General features: G+C 37.4%; 1 protein-coding gene across 1 annotated transcript; it reads right to left on the bottom strand.

Moving 5' to 3' along the window:
- Positions 1-678: 678 nt before the first annotated feature.
- On the bottom strand, positions 679-10,668 carry LOC149026864 (putative inactive receptor kinase At5g10020). Its single transcript, XM_089156812.1, has 3 exons — positions 7,566-10,668; positions 5,039-6,679; positions 679-1,568 (listed from the first exon to the last, which is right to left on the bottom strand). Exons 1-3 carry the CDS (start codon positions 8,476-8,478, stop codon positions 988-990), a joined length of 3,135 nt encoding a protein of 1,044 aa, XP_089012938.1. The 5' UTR covers positions 8,479-10,668; the 3' UTR covers positions 679-987.
- Positions 10,669-12,682: the final 2,014 nt, after the last annotated feature.

The raw sequence follows: 12,682 nt of genomic DNA on the forward strand, positions 1-12,682 counted from the left end.
ATGGAGCAAGGATATTCTTGAATATTTAGACATGGATAACTCATTCAGCATTTCCTTATCATGATTCCACTGAAATAAGAAACTTCATCAGTATCGTAAGGCATTTTGCACTTTGGTAATATTTGATAATTTGGTGAGAATTTTGTGTGGGTGCACGAAATGATTCCTCAAATGAACGTCTCCCAGTGTGCATTTGGTTATTAAATACTGCATATGCTTGTGCTGATTTCGATTTTAAATCCATGGAATCAGCATCCGTGGATCGTAAGTCACTAAAAATAAATTGTTTGATTACCATTATGTGAAAGCCGATTTGGTCTCCATGATTTTTGTGAAGCAAAGGGTTTTGTCAATTCTGTGGAATCAATGGATTTAACAGGATTTAACCTTCAACCATGAAATCCATATGGTCCCAATTTTCAGTTAAAATTCGTAACTCTTCGTGACTTCTGGTTTTGATGATAATTGCCCAACAGAAGTGTGACCAAATGGTTATTAAAAATCAGACTAACCAAATGCACTCTAGAGAGATTAGGACTCAGTTTGCTAGGTCCTCATTCTGGGTCAAAACCTATCTAATCACCATTTTTGGAGCCAAGAAACTGTTCGATTGTCGAGCATCATTTCCACATATTATACACTGGATGATAATTTGCATACAAAGTAAACATTTCTGAATGCACAAAATACCCACTCTTATAAATAGAATATGATTAACTACTTCAAAATCAACTGTTGTCTACTGCTGCAGACAGTATGACACTCAACTGGACCAAAAAAATTACAATCTTTGCAACTCAAACTGTCAAATGAATCAATCAACCAATTTGATCAATCGTTCCTTTACATTAAGGGTGGTAAAAAATTTTGATGATTGGGCCAGATCAGAAGGCTTAGGACCCAACTAGGGGGAGGGGAAAAATAGAAAAAAAAAAAAAAAAAAAAAAGAAGATTAAAAACAAACCTACTGGAAGACGCATGTACATTTCAAACAGATATGGAGCGGATATCCTCAAAAACTTGTCGGATATTTGGCCTCTCATTTACAGGAAGAATACACCCCAGTGATATGGCAAGCAATTCATCCATTGCTCTTATAGGAGACTCTTCCCCACTGGCAATGTCTTTGTCAAAACAATCAATTCCTCGTCCTTGATGGACACAAAGTCTGACCCAATCTGTAAGATCTACTGCACCTGTCTGACCAGAAATAATGTCACCGGCACTTCTTCTAGTCAACAGCTCCATCAATATCACCCCAAATGCATAGACATCTGCCTTGAAGGATGGCATGGGTTTGGCTGCAATTGCAAGCTCTGGGGCCCGGTAACCAAGTGCTCCCAAGTTTAAGATCTGCTCTGCAGTGGCAGCAGGAGTCATGAGACGATAGAGACCGCAATCTGTGAGGCGAGCAGTAAGATCACGGCCTATTAGAAGAATATTGGTTGGCTTTAGGTTGCCATGAGGGAGGCCATTATCATGGAGGTATGTCAAACACCGAGCAATGTCAACTGCAACTTTTAGTCTTTGGCTAAACGACAATAGGGAGTACCTTCGAGGAGTAGTCCCTACAAAAAGAATGTTGATTTAGAGTCTTTCAAGCAAGTGGCAGAGTATATCAAGATCATACACACATGAACAAACATAGAGGTGGCATATTCTTGTAACTATTCAGAATAGGCTTTTTTTTTTTTGGTCGGGGGGGGGGGGGGGGGGGAGGGAGGAATAATTTAGCATGATATCAACCTAGGAGATCCAAGATTAGTCTATTACTAGGGATGATCAGTTTACAGATACATGCAAATAACTTATTTTTAGCAATAAAATTGCGAAGAACTTATGTAGGATCAACTACGCAAAGAGAGGGTCAAAAGATAAATTGCACAGAAAATACATGAAACTAAGCTCAAAAAAGAGTCTCAGGGCACAACGTTCCAGGTACTGCAGGATCTGGGAGCGGGAAATGTACTCATTCGTGATTCATAAAAATAAAACCAGGCTTCCAACTAATTGTGGACCCTGAAAATTTTAGCAAGGAATAAACTCAATTTCATTGTCAAAGTTGTAACTACAGATGGTTACCAAAATACATTTTGCAATTCTAAACTAGTCAATCTAAACTGTTTTAGCTAACTTGTCTGGAATTTACATTCAAAAAACTGAAAAATCAGACCTGACCCTATCTTACTGGTTGTCAATGAAATAAAACCTGTTTTCACATTAATTACGGAAAAATTATCCGAATCTCCCATAAATTTCTTAGAGATCCACAAACATCCCAAACCTTCCCTTTGACATCCAAGAACCCAATTCCAACTTCCCAGTAATTTTTAGGTATCTCAATTTACACCTATTGGAGCCTTAGATTACATTTACCATAAATCATTCTCAGGAATCCTCTTTAAATCCTTGATCTTTCCCAAATGATTATATTATTTGTTGGTTCAAAAGAAGATTAACCTAGGCAAACCCTTAATTTTAGGGAATTCATCCAAGAAACCCTAACCCTAAAATTGGGTTCACATCACCTATATTCCTTTGGAAACTTTGATATGTGTGTTGACTATTATTTAGGTCCATATATATATATATATATATATATATATTCCTCTTCATTTATTTTTCCGTTGTACCTTACATTTCTGCCATGATGAGAGCAATACCTACTTCAATCATCTCTAAAAATGAAGGTTAGAAGACTAGATCACTCCTTTTAGTTGCTTGTGCTGAAGATGCTCTATTAAAGAAGTTCTATTGAAAGAGGAGGATTCCCAAAGGATAAAAGCCTCAATGTTTAAGTCCTGAAGAGACAGCTGTGCAACTAAGACCATCTTCCAACAGAAAAAGCTCCCGCAAATGTCCATGGAACCTCTGCTTCTAAACTATTTTACAATTACCAGCAATACAGAACCAAATCCATAGTTTTTGATGGCAGAACCATATGCCAAGTCAGCATGGTTCAAAAAAACGAAATTATTGCCTCCAGGCACACCACACTATATCTGCAAACACCAACACTCCAAAGTCCACACTGCATCAGGTCCAGCAGATGCGAGAACTTAAGGAAAAAAGAAGTAAGGCTTGAACTACCACAAGTTTCAAACCCCTTCACAGATCCTAATACCAAATAGGCATTTGACCATCTGCCAGGTCCACATCTTTTGTCAACACAATGCTGTAATCTGTGTTAGACAACACTTCAAGATCAGAGTGCATAATACATTGACCAGGTCTGTTCACATTAACAGGCTATAATCTTATGTGTAATGACACTGGACCAACTTGGTCACGTGTCTGTCCAAGATTTGAGGCTAGAATGCTTGGGGTGACAGAAATACGCAGACCCATTAAAGCAACTCAGCAGACATTTGAAATTGACTCTTAAACCTCAAGAAGTACATCCTCCCAGTCTATTAGGTTTTTTAAGTCATCAATGAACAGCTTCAACCACGGAAGAGTCACAGAATATCCTAATGTAAAATTAAAAATTCATAATCAAATGGAAACTACAGCATATGAACCTCTGTTTTCCTGCATGACAGCTTCATTAAATTTACTAGACTTCACAACCGTCATCCTTATTTCCTTTTAGAACACAGAGACTTGGCTTACACAAAACCATTTGAATCATAACTCTCATCAATAAAGTAACACAAGCTGCATTGATGGTAAGGATCCTTACTGCATTAACTTGCAAAGAAGACAGGTTATGTTGAAACCACTGTGCTGAGCCTTTCCCCTTCCTATCTAAGACTTCCACTGGGATGGTAAAATGCGAGTTGTTTTTCTTTTTCTATCCCCACCCCTCTGAAGTATACTAAATTGTTTAAAGGCCTTCCTAACTAATAAACCAAGCTTGAAACAAAGATAACTACTCCAACATCTTGTTTCATGAATAATTGAAATCCAGCAATCAGCATACATATCTGCATAAATGTAACTTTGGTTACAATATGACGGGTAATGAGGTGGCAAAAATTGATGGGTTAAGACAAGGTTAAAGAAGGATGGATGAACCAACGGGGGTTGGTCCAAGTGGTAAGCATCTTGGTTCGCTTAAGCAAGGTTCTGTTATCGAATCCTTGTGGATGCAAAAAATCCCCGCTGAGAGACTCACCCACCACAGCCAGGTGTGCGACGCGGGTCGAACCACCGGTTTATAAAAACCGGGGTTGGCAAACCAAAAAAAAAAAAAAAAAAAAGAAGGATGGATGAACCGGAGAGATGCATATGAGTGTTGTATGGTAGGCATGTTCTTTTTAAACTAAAAGGAAGTTTTTATAGGATAATTACATGATTGGATATGACGTTTGGTTCGAAATGTTGGGCAGCTAAAAACATCTTTTGAAAAGCTCTGAAGCAGAGATGAGGTGTTGACATGGATGAGTGACGAAAATAGGAAGATAAAGGCCATACTAGAGCTGGGTCAGAGACTCAGAAGTAGCTCCCACACATGATAAGTTACAAGAAACTTGTTTGAGGCTGCATTGCCCTGCAAGTGATTTGGGTCAGATTGAAGGAACAAAAAAAGTTGGGGACAATCCTAAAATGACACAAGGAAAGTGCAGAAAGACATGCATAGTTGGCCTTGTTTCAAGTATGACTTCAAATAGAGTTGAAGGGATAAGGCTGAGTTGGTTGTTCTTATAAATATTTCAATTACTATATCATAAAGAAAGTTCGTTGAAGTACCACAACCATGTGTACCATGTAATTTACATCATTCCTTGAAGCTTCTGAAAACAAAATGCTCTCAAGCTTCAAAAGACGCACTATTGTCAGTCACTATGTACCAAAGGTTTACTCAAGTATAGTATAATTTCAATAAGCCTTCACAGTTTCCTGAACAGTCACTAGTACATGAATGAGAAATAAGGAGCTTTGGAAGGCCTCAAAAGAAACAGAAACATACATATTAAAAATCAAGGGTCACTTTCAGCATACATAAAGATTGCAACAAAATCCTGAATGAAAGTTAACAATCATAAAGCATTTTTAATCTTATGGGTAATGGAAGTTGAATGCTGGAACGTCTTACCATATAGATGGAGAGCCAAGCTATCCCCAGGGATAAAATCCACTAGAATCAGCCTTTCTTCTTCCTGGCGCCCCCAGTAATATGCTCTTAGAGGAACAATGTTTGGATGTGTGATAGATCCAATTTTTTTAGCTTCCTTAGAGAACTCTTTCTTACGTTTTACAAGTCCTGCCCGCAACCACTTCACAGTTAAAATATGTCCGCTATCTAGAGTAGCCTTGCATAGAGTCGCATGACTCTTTCTACTGAGAACTTCTGCTGGTGCTCGAGACAACTCCTCAGCTGTGAATACTAATGAGCTGTCAAGGAAAAATAGCTCTCCAACAAATCGATCTGGTGAGTACACATTTAATATCACTGGTCGCTCACAGGCCTCAATGAAATGGGGTGACGAAGACAAGGGTGGCCCTGGTGAGGATTTCCATCCAGAGTATGGAGTAAGATTATCTGGAATATCAGGATACATAGACTCTGGACCTGCTTCTGTTCCATCAGTTAAACCCTGCTCTTCTGTTCTAATTATGAAACTAGAGAATGACCTTGCATTTGAAGTCAGCAACTGATCACTTGAAAAACTTAATGAAGTTGGACGAGGGTCAGCATTTTTTCGGTACTTCACACGGGATGGTCGAGCAAATATTCCCAGCTTAATATCCCTCTGATGCCTACTACTTCCACTTCTTCCAGGAAACTCTTGCAAGTGCGCTCGATAATGTGCCAGTAACAGAACAAAGGCAACCATCACCAGTGCCCCTAGAGAAGCAAGACCAATTACCAATCCAATACTACTTTTTGCCATGCGATGTTGCGTATTTCTATGAAAATCACCAGACCAAGATTTTGGGTTGATCAGTAAAGTATTCCCAGGATGAAATGAAATATTAGGAAAATGCTCCAAATTTCGAGGAACATGACCAGATAGATCATTATAGGACACATTTAAATATTCTAGAGTTGATGGGAGCCTATCAGGAATATCACCTTTGAAATGATTGTTTGACAAGTCAAGGTACTCCAAGCCATTGAGTTTATCAAGTTCAATTGGTATCTGTCCAGACAAGCTATTCTTTGCAAGGTTTAGCAACTTAAGGCTACCCATATTGCCTATTGAGGAAGGTAGGGAACCATTTAGTGAATTACTGGAGAGATCAAGCAATTCGATGCGTGAATAAGAAGGTGAAGATAATAATCCAGAGGTCTGCAGGCCCGGAAGAGGGATTGACCCAGTAAAGTGGTTTCCTGAGAGATTCAGGTTTGTTAAGGTCAATGAGGTGAAGAAACTAGTTGGAATATTCCCTGTAAGTGCATTCAAGCTCAAGTCAACAGCAGAAAGTTCTGAACAGTTCCCTAATGCATAAGGCAGCTTGCCGACCAATGAATTATTTCTAATCTTAATAGAAATTAAACTCTGAAACTGGGTGGTCAAATTTGGAAAGCTGCCTGACAAAGAATTTGAGCTCAAATCAATAACCTCCACAGTGTTCCCCCAAGTCTGCACGGTAGATATGTTACCAGAAAACCTGTTTTTGCTCAAATCCAGAATTGTACACCCTCCTACTTTGGAAGGCAGTGAACCACTGAGCACGTTTGATGAAAGATTCAAAACTTTCAAAACAGGCGAGTTGATTACCTGAATCGAACCTGCAGGCAGAAAGTTTACAGCTCTTAAGTACCTCAAACAGAGAATGAGTTGAAGCCTGCTTAATAAATAACATACAACATGACTTTGTACAGTAACAACAGAACTTTTTTTCCTTTTTTCTAATAACTGAGTAACAAACAGACCATGATGGCAAAAGCAAGCAACATCAAATCATGCATAGAGAGTTTTTGCACATACGTGTTCACCAGTTTTGCAACTCAAAGGAAAATGAACCGAAAGGATGACACTTCTGTTGTCAAGGTCCAGACTTCTGTGCTAGGTAAAGAAGAGGGAAAACCTAATAAAGGCTAGACACCAGGGGGTACTACCCCCAGGTATCCACATGTGCAATTATGCAAATGCAGATCCAGTACATACCCATAATAGAAAGGGATTTGGTTTACTCCCAAGTCTTCGCCAAAAAGTGTTGACTCCCCATTTGATCTATTTGTAGCTATCGATGTATTATATTGAATAATAACTCAAAGAAGAATAAAAGGTTCTTAACAATCTGAAAGCACATATGTTCTCGTTGATCCTAGACCAAGTTTCAAAAATTTCCAGCTCACGGAATATGTCATATTTTCATTTTTCGCCATCAGACAAAAAAAGGAATATAACCTGTTGGCGGCCATTGATGAAATAGAAGATTCTCAAAAATGTGCAAACAGAAACGTATGGTTTCAATTCTTCCGGCTATGTAAATATGGTTGGAAGGATTTGAATAAGTCGAGTTCTTTCTCGTAGAAAGAAATACTAGTAGACAGACGAGGCAAAAATGAGAGCTTGGAGCACAAAAATAGAACAAGGCAGAAAGAATTTAAGAATTAAAAGAATATTTCACCAAAAACCCATAAGATGTAGCAATTAAAATAAATACTTTACCTGAAAACGAATTGCCACTGAGATCCAGTTCCTTCAATTGCATAGAATAGCCCAGCAACTCTTCTGGCATGGTTCCGTGCAGGCGATTGTTCCCAAGCCGTAAAATTCGAAGATTAGGCAATGAGTTAACTGAGGGAAGCTGTCCAGTAAGCTGGTTGTCCCCAAGGTCCAGAACATCCAAGTTCCTTAACATATTAAATGAATCATGTGAAAAGAACCCTCCATTCAATCTGTTGTGACTTATATTAACATACCGAATCGTATTAGACAAGCTATAAATGCTGTCCACGTCCAACAAGAGAGCCCCATAAAACCCATTAAAGCTCAAATCGAGGTATTCGACATTGCGCAATTCCGACAACACCACTCCAATTTCGCCCGAAAGTTGATTAGAATGTAAATCCAAGTACCTCAACTGCTGAAGAATTCCAGGCGGGAATCCACCAGTGAGGCCATTGAAAGAGAGATTGAGATGAGTCAAACTATAGAGATTGTTCAACCCAGCAGGGATCGTGCCGTTGAACTGATTCCTTGATAGATCCAAATATTGCAGAGAAGTCATCCTACCCAGAGCCGGAACCAGACGACCAGTAAAAAAGTTGCCGGAGAGGCTGAGGTTCTTCAGCATTTGGAGCGGAGTCAACGTTTCGAACTTTAAATCTCCGGATAAATTCAGTTCGTCGAGAACAAGAGCAGAAACAGAACCAGAGCTGTAGTCGCAAACAATCCCATGCCAGGTCCAAGGGCAATCGTTGGATGCCAACGAACTGCTGTCCCATGAGTTGATCACAAGCTGGAGGGGATCGTGTTGTATCCCTTTCTTGAACTCGAGAAGCGCTTGGATTTCCACTTCCGAACCCAAAACATCGAAGAACGACAGAGGTAGAATCAGCAATAGCAAACAGAGATGCATTTCTACCAGTCTCAATCAGCCAGGAACCCAATTCATTCGCTCTCGATGGAGATCAATCAAAACCCACCAAAGGGAAACAAAGAAAATAATCGTAGGAGAAGGAGAAGGAGAAGGAGAAGAAGACGACGACGACGACTTAGAAGTCAGAGAAGGAAAGACCAGAGAGGGAAAGAGAGAGAGAAGGATGGAAGGTAATAAGGGACTTTGGATTACATATTTTTCTTCTTCACCATATTCGTTTCTAATAGAAAAGTATAAACCAAAACGTAACGAGCTCTGAAGTGAGAATGTGAGACATCACATTACAGAGCGAGCAAGCGAGAGAGAGAGAAAGAGAGAGAGAAGAGGGAGGGAAAGTGGACTTTTCCGTTAAAAATAGCGGTCTGGTGCGGTGATTTTGGTGATGGTTGTTTTGGTAAAGTACACCGGTCGTAGTAATACTGTATAACAGTCCACATTCTCTCTCTCTCCTCCCCACTTTCTCCGTATTCAGGTCAAATGGACGGTTTAGATACGTCAACCTAGTTGGCTATGTATATTTGGTAAGGAAAGCTTTTTTTTTTTTGTCTTTTTTTTTCTTCTTCTTTTTGATAAGATTTAAGAAGTGATCAAAATTTTCATTCACTCTTGAAGAAATGATAAAATCATTTGAAAATGGATTAACGACCAAAGGTGAATTGGGATGGATATGTTTACATATATACAATGTTTTGAAGGTGTGGAGAAAAAGAAATTTGGACTCTTATAAGACCACTTTGGTCTTAAAGCCTCTCTTATATGAAACCAAATTCACTTTGGTTAAGCATTAATATTTTAATACCATACTCCGGAATAGAGTTCCCCGGGGCTTAATGGGCTCTTTTCAATTTTTGAAATTCCTTGCCCACCTGCACCGAAATTTTCTTCTATTATGAGAATTCTCTCTTAATTTGTATAGATTCTTTTTGTAATCATCATTCATTCTGCCTCTTCCAAAGTTAAATCCTAACTTTTCATGAATATTATAGAAAGGACGGTGGCAAATTAATACCTCCAAGTTGGTCACATCAAATCTTTACTTTGAGAGATTTTTTTCTTTTCTTTTTAAAGGGGAAAAAACAGAACATGTAGGGTCGACGATTATTATGGAAAAAGGATGTTTTTTTGTGTGTTTAAAGGAGAAACATTGGCTGGGTGGGTTCATAATCAATTTGTAATCTTCGGAGAATATTTTAGTGTCATGTTTGGTATTGGGGTTTCTCTTTCATTAATATTTTAATTTGGATTCTCGTTTTTTTAGGGAACACAGGTAGTGGAGGGCGTGTAACAGGTACAGAACCACTCTTTGTTTTGGGTCAATTCTCAATTATAATATATATATGCTATACCCCTCTCATGATTCTGTCATGTAGCCTTGAAATATTCTAACATACATAAGTTCCGTATAGTACAATTTTAGACATGAATACAATTGGGTTAACTACTAGATTTTGTTGGTTTGATATCAATTATGTTCCTCTTTAATCTTCATTTGCATGTAGTTCATCTAAAGTGAATCCAATAAAAATCTATTTGGATCCAGAAATATGGATTTGGCTCATGTATTTCACTAGCTAGGGAATGCTGGTATACCCATTACCCATAGAATAACACTTGGAGTCTAATAAGTTAGTCAAGATTTTAAGGACATTTTATAACACCGATGGGCTCAATGTTAACATACATATACGTATGTTCTTGCATTATTTTAAAATCATGTTAAATTATACAAAATTCTATTTGAATTATACAATCAAAACCGGTTTACATGTGAGATACAATTCAATCAACACAAATATGGATATTTTCCAATATAAGTTTTAAGTTTGCCATTTTTTCAAAAAGTGAATCTGGCAGTTTCAGTCATAGTTTTGTTAATGACCCCAAAAAGAAGTCTGGTCATAGTTTCAAAATCTGATGGAACCTTGATTGGGTAGAATGATCTTTATTTCTCGACCCAAATCACAATCCAAGGGTCTGGTCTGTCTTTTGAACCATATGATTTCACAACAAGATTTATTTGTGGGCATGTCTTGTTGGTTTCCTCCCCATGTGATGGATGGGGATTTACATGTCATTTTATTAATAATATCTTAAACAAAAAATAAATAATAACAATAATAAATAAATAAAAACAGATATCACTATTAAAGAGTTGCTCAATTGATAATGATTGGCACCTCTTAGTGAAAAGGTTACGAATTAGCCGCACCATCCGACATAGTCCCCACTCCCTAATATTAGCTCCCAATTCCTTCCCCCCCCCCCCCAAAAAAAAAAAAAAAAAGAAAAGAAAAAAGAAAGATATCCTAAACCCAATCACCCCCTCACGTCCTTAATTATTTTTATTATAATTCCAAAAAAATAAAAATAAAATACAACTAAGCTTTGAAATATGCATTAGCAGATGTCATCCCTCTTTATGTAATAGCAGTGTTCTCTACTCCCGTTGCAAATTACATATTCTCTCTATTATTTTTTTAAATTTAAAACATCGAAACCATTTTGTCTAGGTACATCTTTATTACATGTAACTTTTCTTGTAATCAACAAATTTCCTTACCCCAGTAATAAAAAATAAAAAAAATTCACTCAGAATTTCGATAGTCTAGCTATATTATTTTCTCAAACACATATAATATTTCTGTAGATAGGTTTTGTATATGGTTCTCATCCTGTTCTTGACAATCGACTAGCTAGGTGAAACTATGGTTAGAGCAACAAGATTGAACTGTTCGTCTTCAAAATTAAAATAAATAAATGCAACTAAGTTTATATATAAAATCGGCATATAATGTAATAGATTTTTTTTGTGTTCATAAATCAATACAGGGCATTAGTTGGCATCATCGCAATTAATCAATACAGGACTTTAGTTGTTCATCCCAATACAATGTTTTAGTTCAAATGAAGAAATTAGTTTATTCAAATTTTATACAGTTATTATTTACAATAACTTGATAACTATGTGGGTGAAGATAATCTATAAAATCATTATTCATAATAGAGAAAATAATAATAATAATAATTCACCTAAAAATAATAGTAATAACAATAATTTATTGGGTAAAAATGAAAACGCGTTTTAGGAAGCAGTCCCTATCCATGAAAACAGAAAATAAAGAAATCATATCGGTGCTTTATTGAAAAGGAGGGGAAAAAGAAAAAAAAGAGAAGTAGAAAAGTTCGACAGTTGTGTCTACACTAAACTATCTAATTATTTCTTCAAATTAATTTGACCCATTATTATTTCCTTTTTCACTATAAGAATCTAAAGCGAGTTAGGTCCTAAGCCCAATCTGGGCTGTATAAGTTTCATCATCATTCTTATGATGAACTCCTAAAAGCATTTCGGCCCAGAAGCAGCAAGCCCATGTCACCTTTTTCTAATTCCAGTTCTCTTCTCATCCATCTCAGCCATTTTAGCATGCCAGGCCCACCAAGGTTCGCACATCGGAGGGAATGAATCCACTCGGATACTGACGATGTGGAGTGAAAGAACTATTCTGTTTTGACCCACTGGTAATTTCATAAGCTATACAGTGTAAACACTCCTCAAAAAATGCAGCAATTCATAAAAATGATCGATGGTTGACGACAACTTCCAGATCAGATAGTACAAGAACGAATTCAATAAATTACATGCTTGAGCTTTTTTGGTAGAAATAAATTACACGCTTAAGCATGTTCCCATGTGGGTACCACCGTACTACCACCTGGGTCAATGCAAAAGAAGTGAAACTTATTAACATATAATTATTTCCTTATTATAATATACAAGTTTATGGTTCGCTAACAGAATATCGTATAGATAAAGAGACTACTTTAATAATTATAAATTTCGTTTATAAGAATTAAGTTTGTTTTTTGGTATCAAATACCTAATATCAATATTGTCGATTTGACCCAATACCAGTCATATCGGCATTTCTAGATTAGATAGATAGAGAATGGGGAATAGAATCAACGTTTTGATGATTTTGCTTGGAAACAACGCTATTCCCAGCAATCAAAGGCCCAAATGTAGTTTTGAGTTAGGAGCAAATCTAGACCGTCGGGTGAAGTATTCATTCAACGAACCACAAATTGAATCTGGACTTTCAGCAGTGCTCTACCGGTTGCGACAGCTTATTTTAGTCTAAACCGAATTGCTAGGCGCCCAATACCTATTTGACCGTGAAACCAC

Source organism: Hakea prostrata, chromosome 1 (genome assembly GCF_041222555.1).
Source record: "Hakea prostrata isolate BN-2017 chromosome 1, UWA_Hpros_2, whole genome shotgun sequence".
NCBI classification, from domain to species: domain Eukaryota; kingdom Viridiplantae; phylum Streptophyta; class Magnoliopsida; order Proteales; family Proteaceae; genus Hakea; species Hakea prostrata.

Bases quoted from the DNA above. Each gene is read 5' to 3' on its own strand.
- LOC149026864 (XM_089156812.1), bottom strand. From the start codon at position 8,478: ATGCATCTCTGTTTGCTATTGCTGATTCTACCTCTGTCGTTCTTCGAT. The intron at 6,680-7,565 runs GTAAAGTATTTA...TTCTGCCTGCAG, and splicing joins CAGTGGCAATTCGTTTTCAG to GTTCGATTCAGGTAATCAAC. The intron at 1,569-5,038 runs GTAAGACGTTCC...TTCTTTTTGTAG, and splicing joins CTTGGCTCTCCATCTATATG to GGACTACTCCTCGAAGGTAC.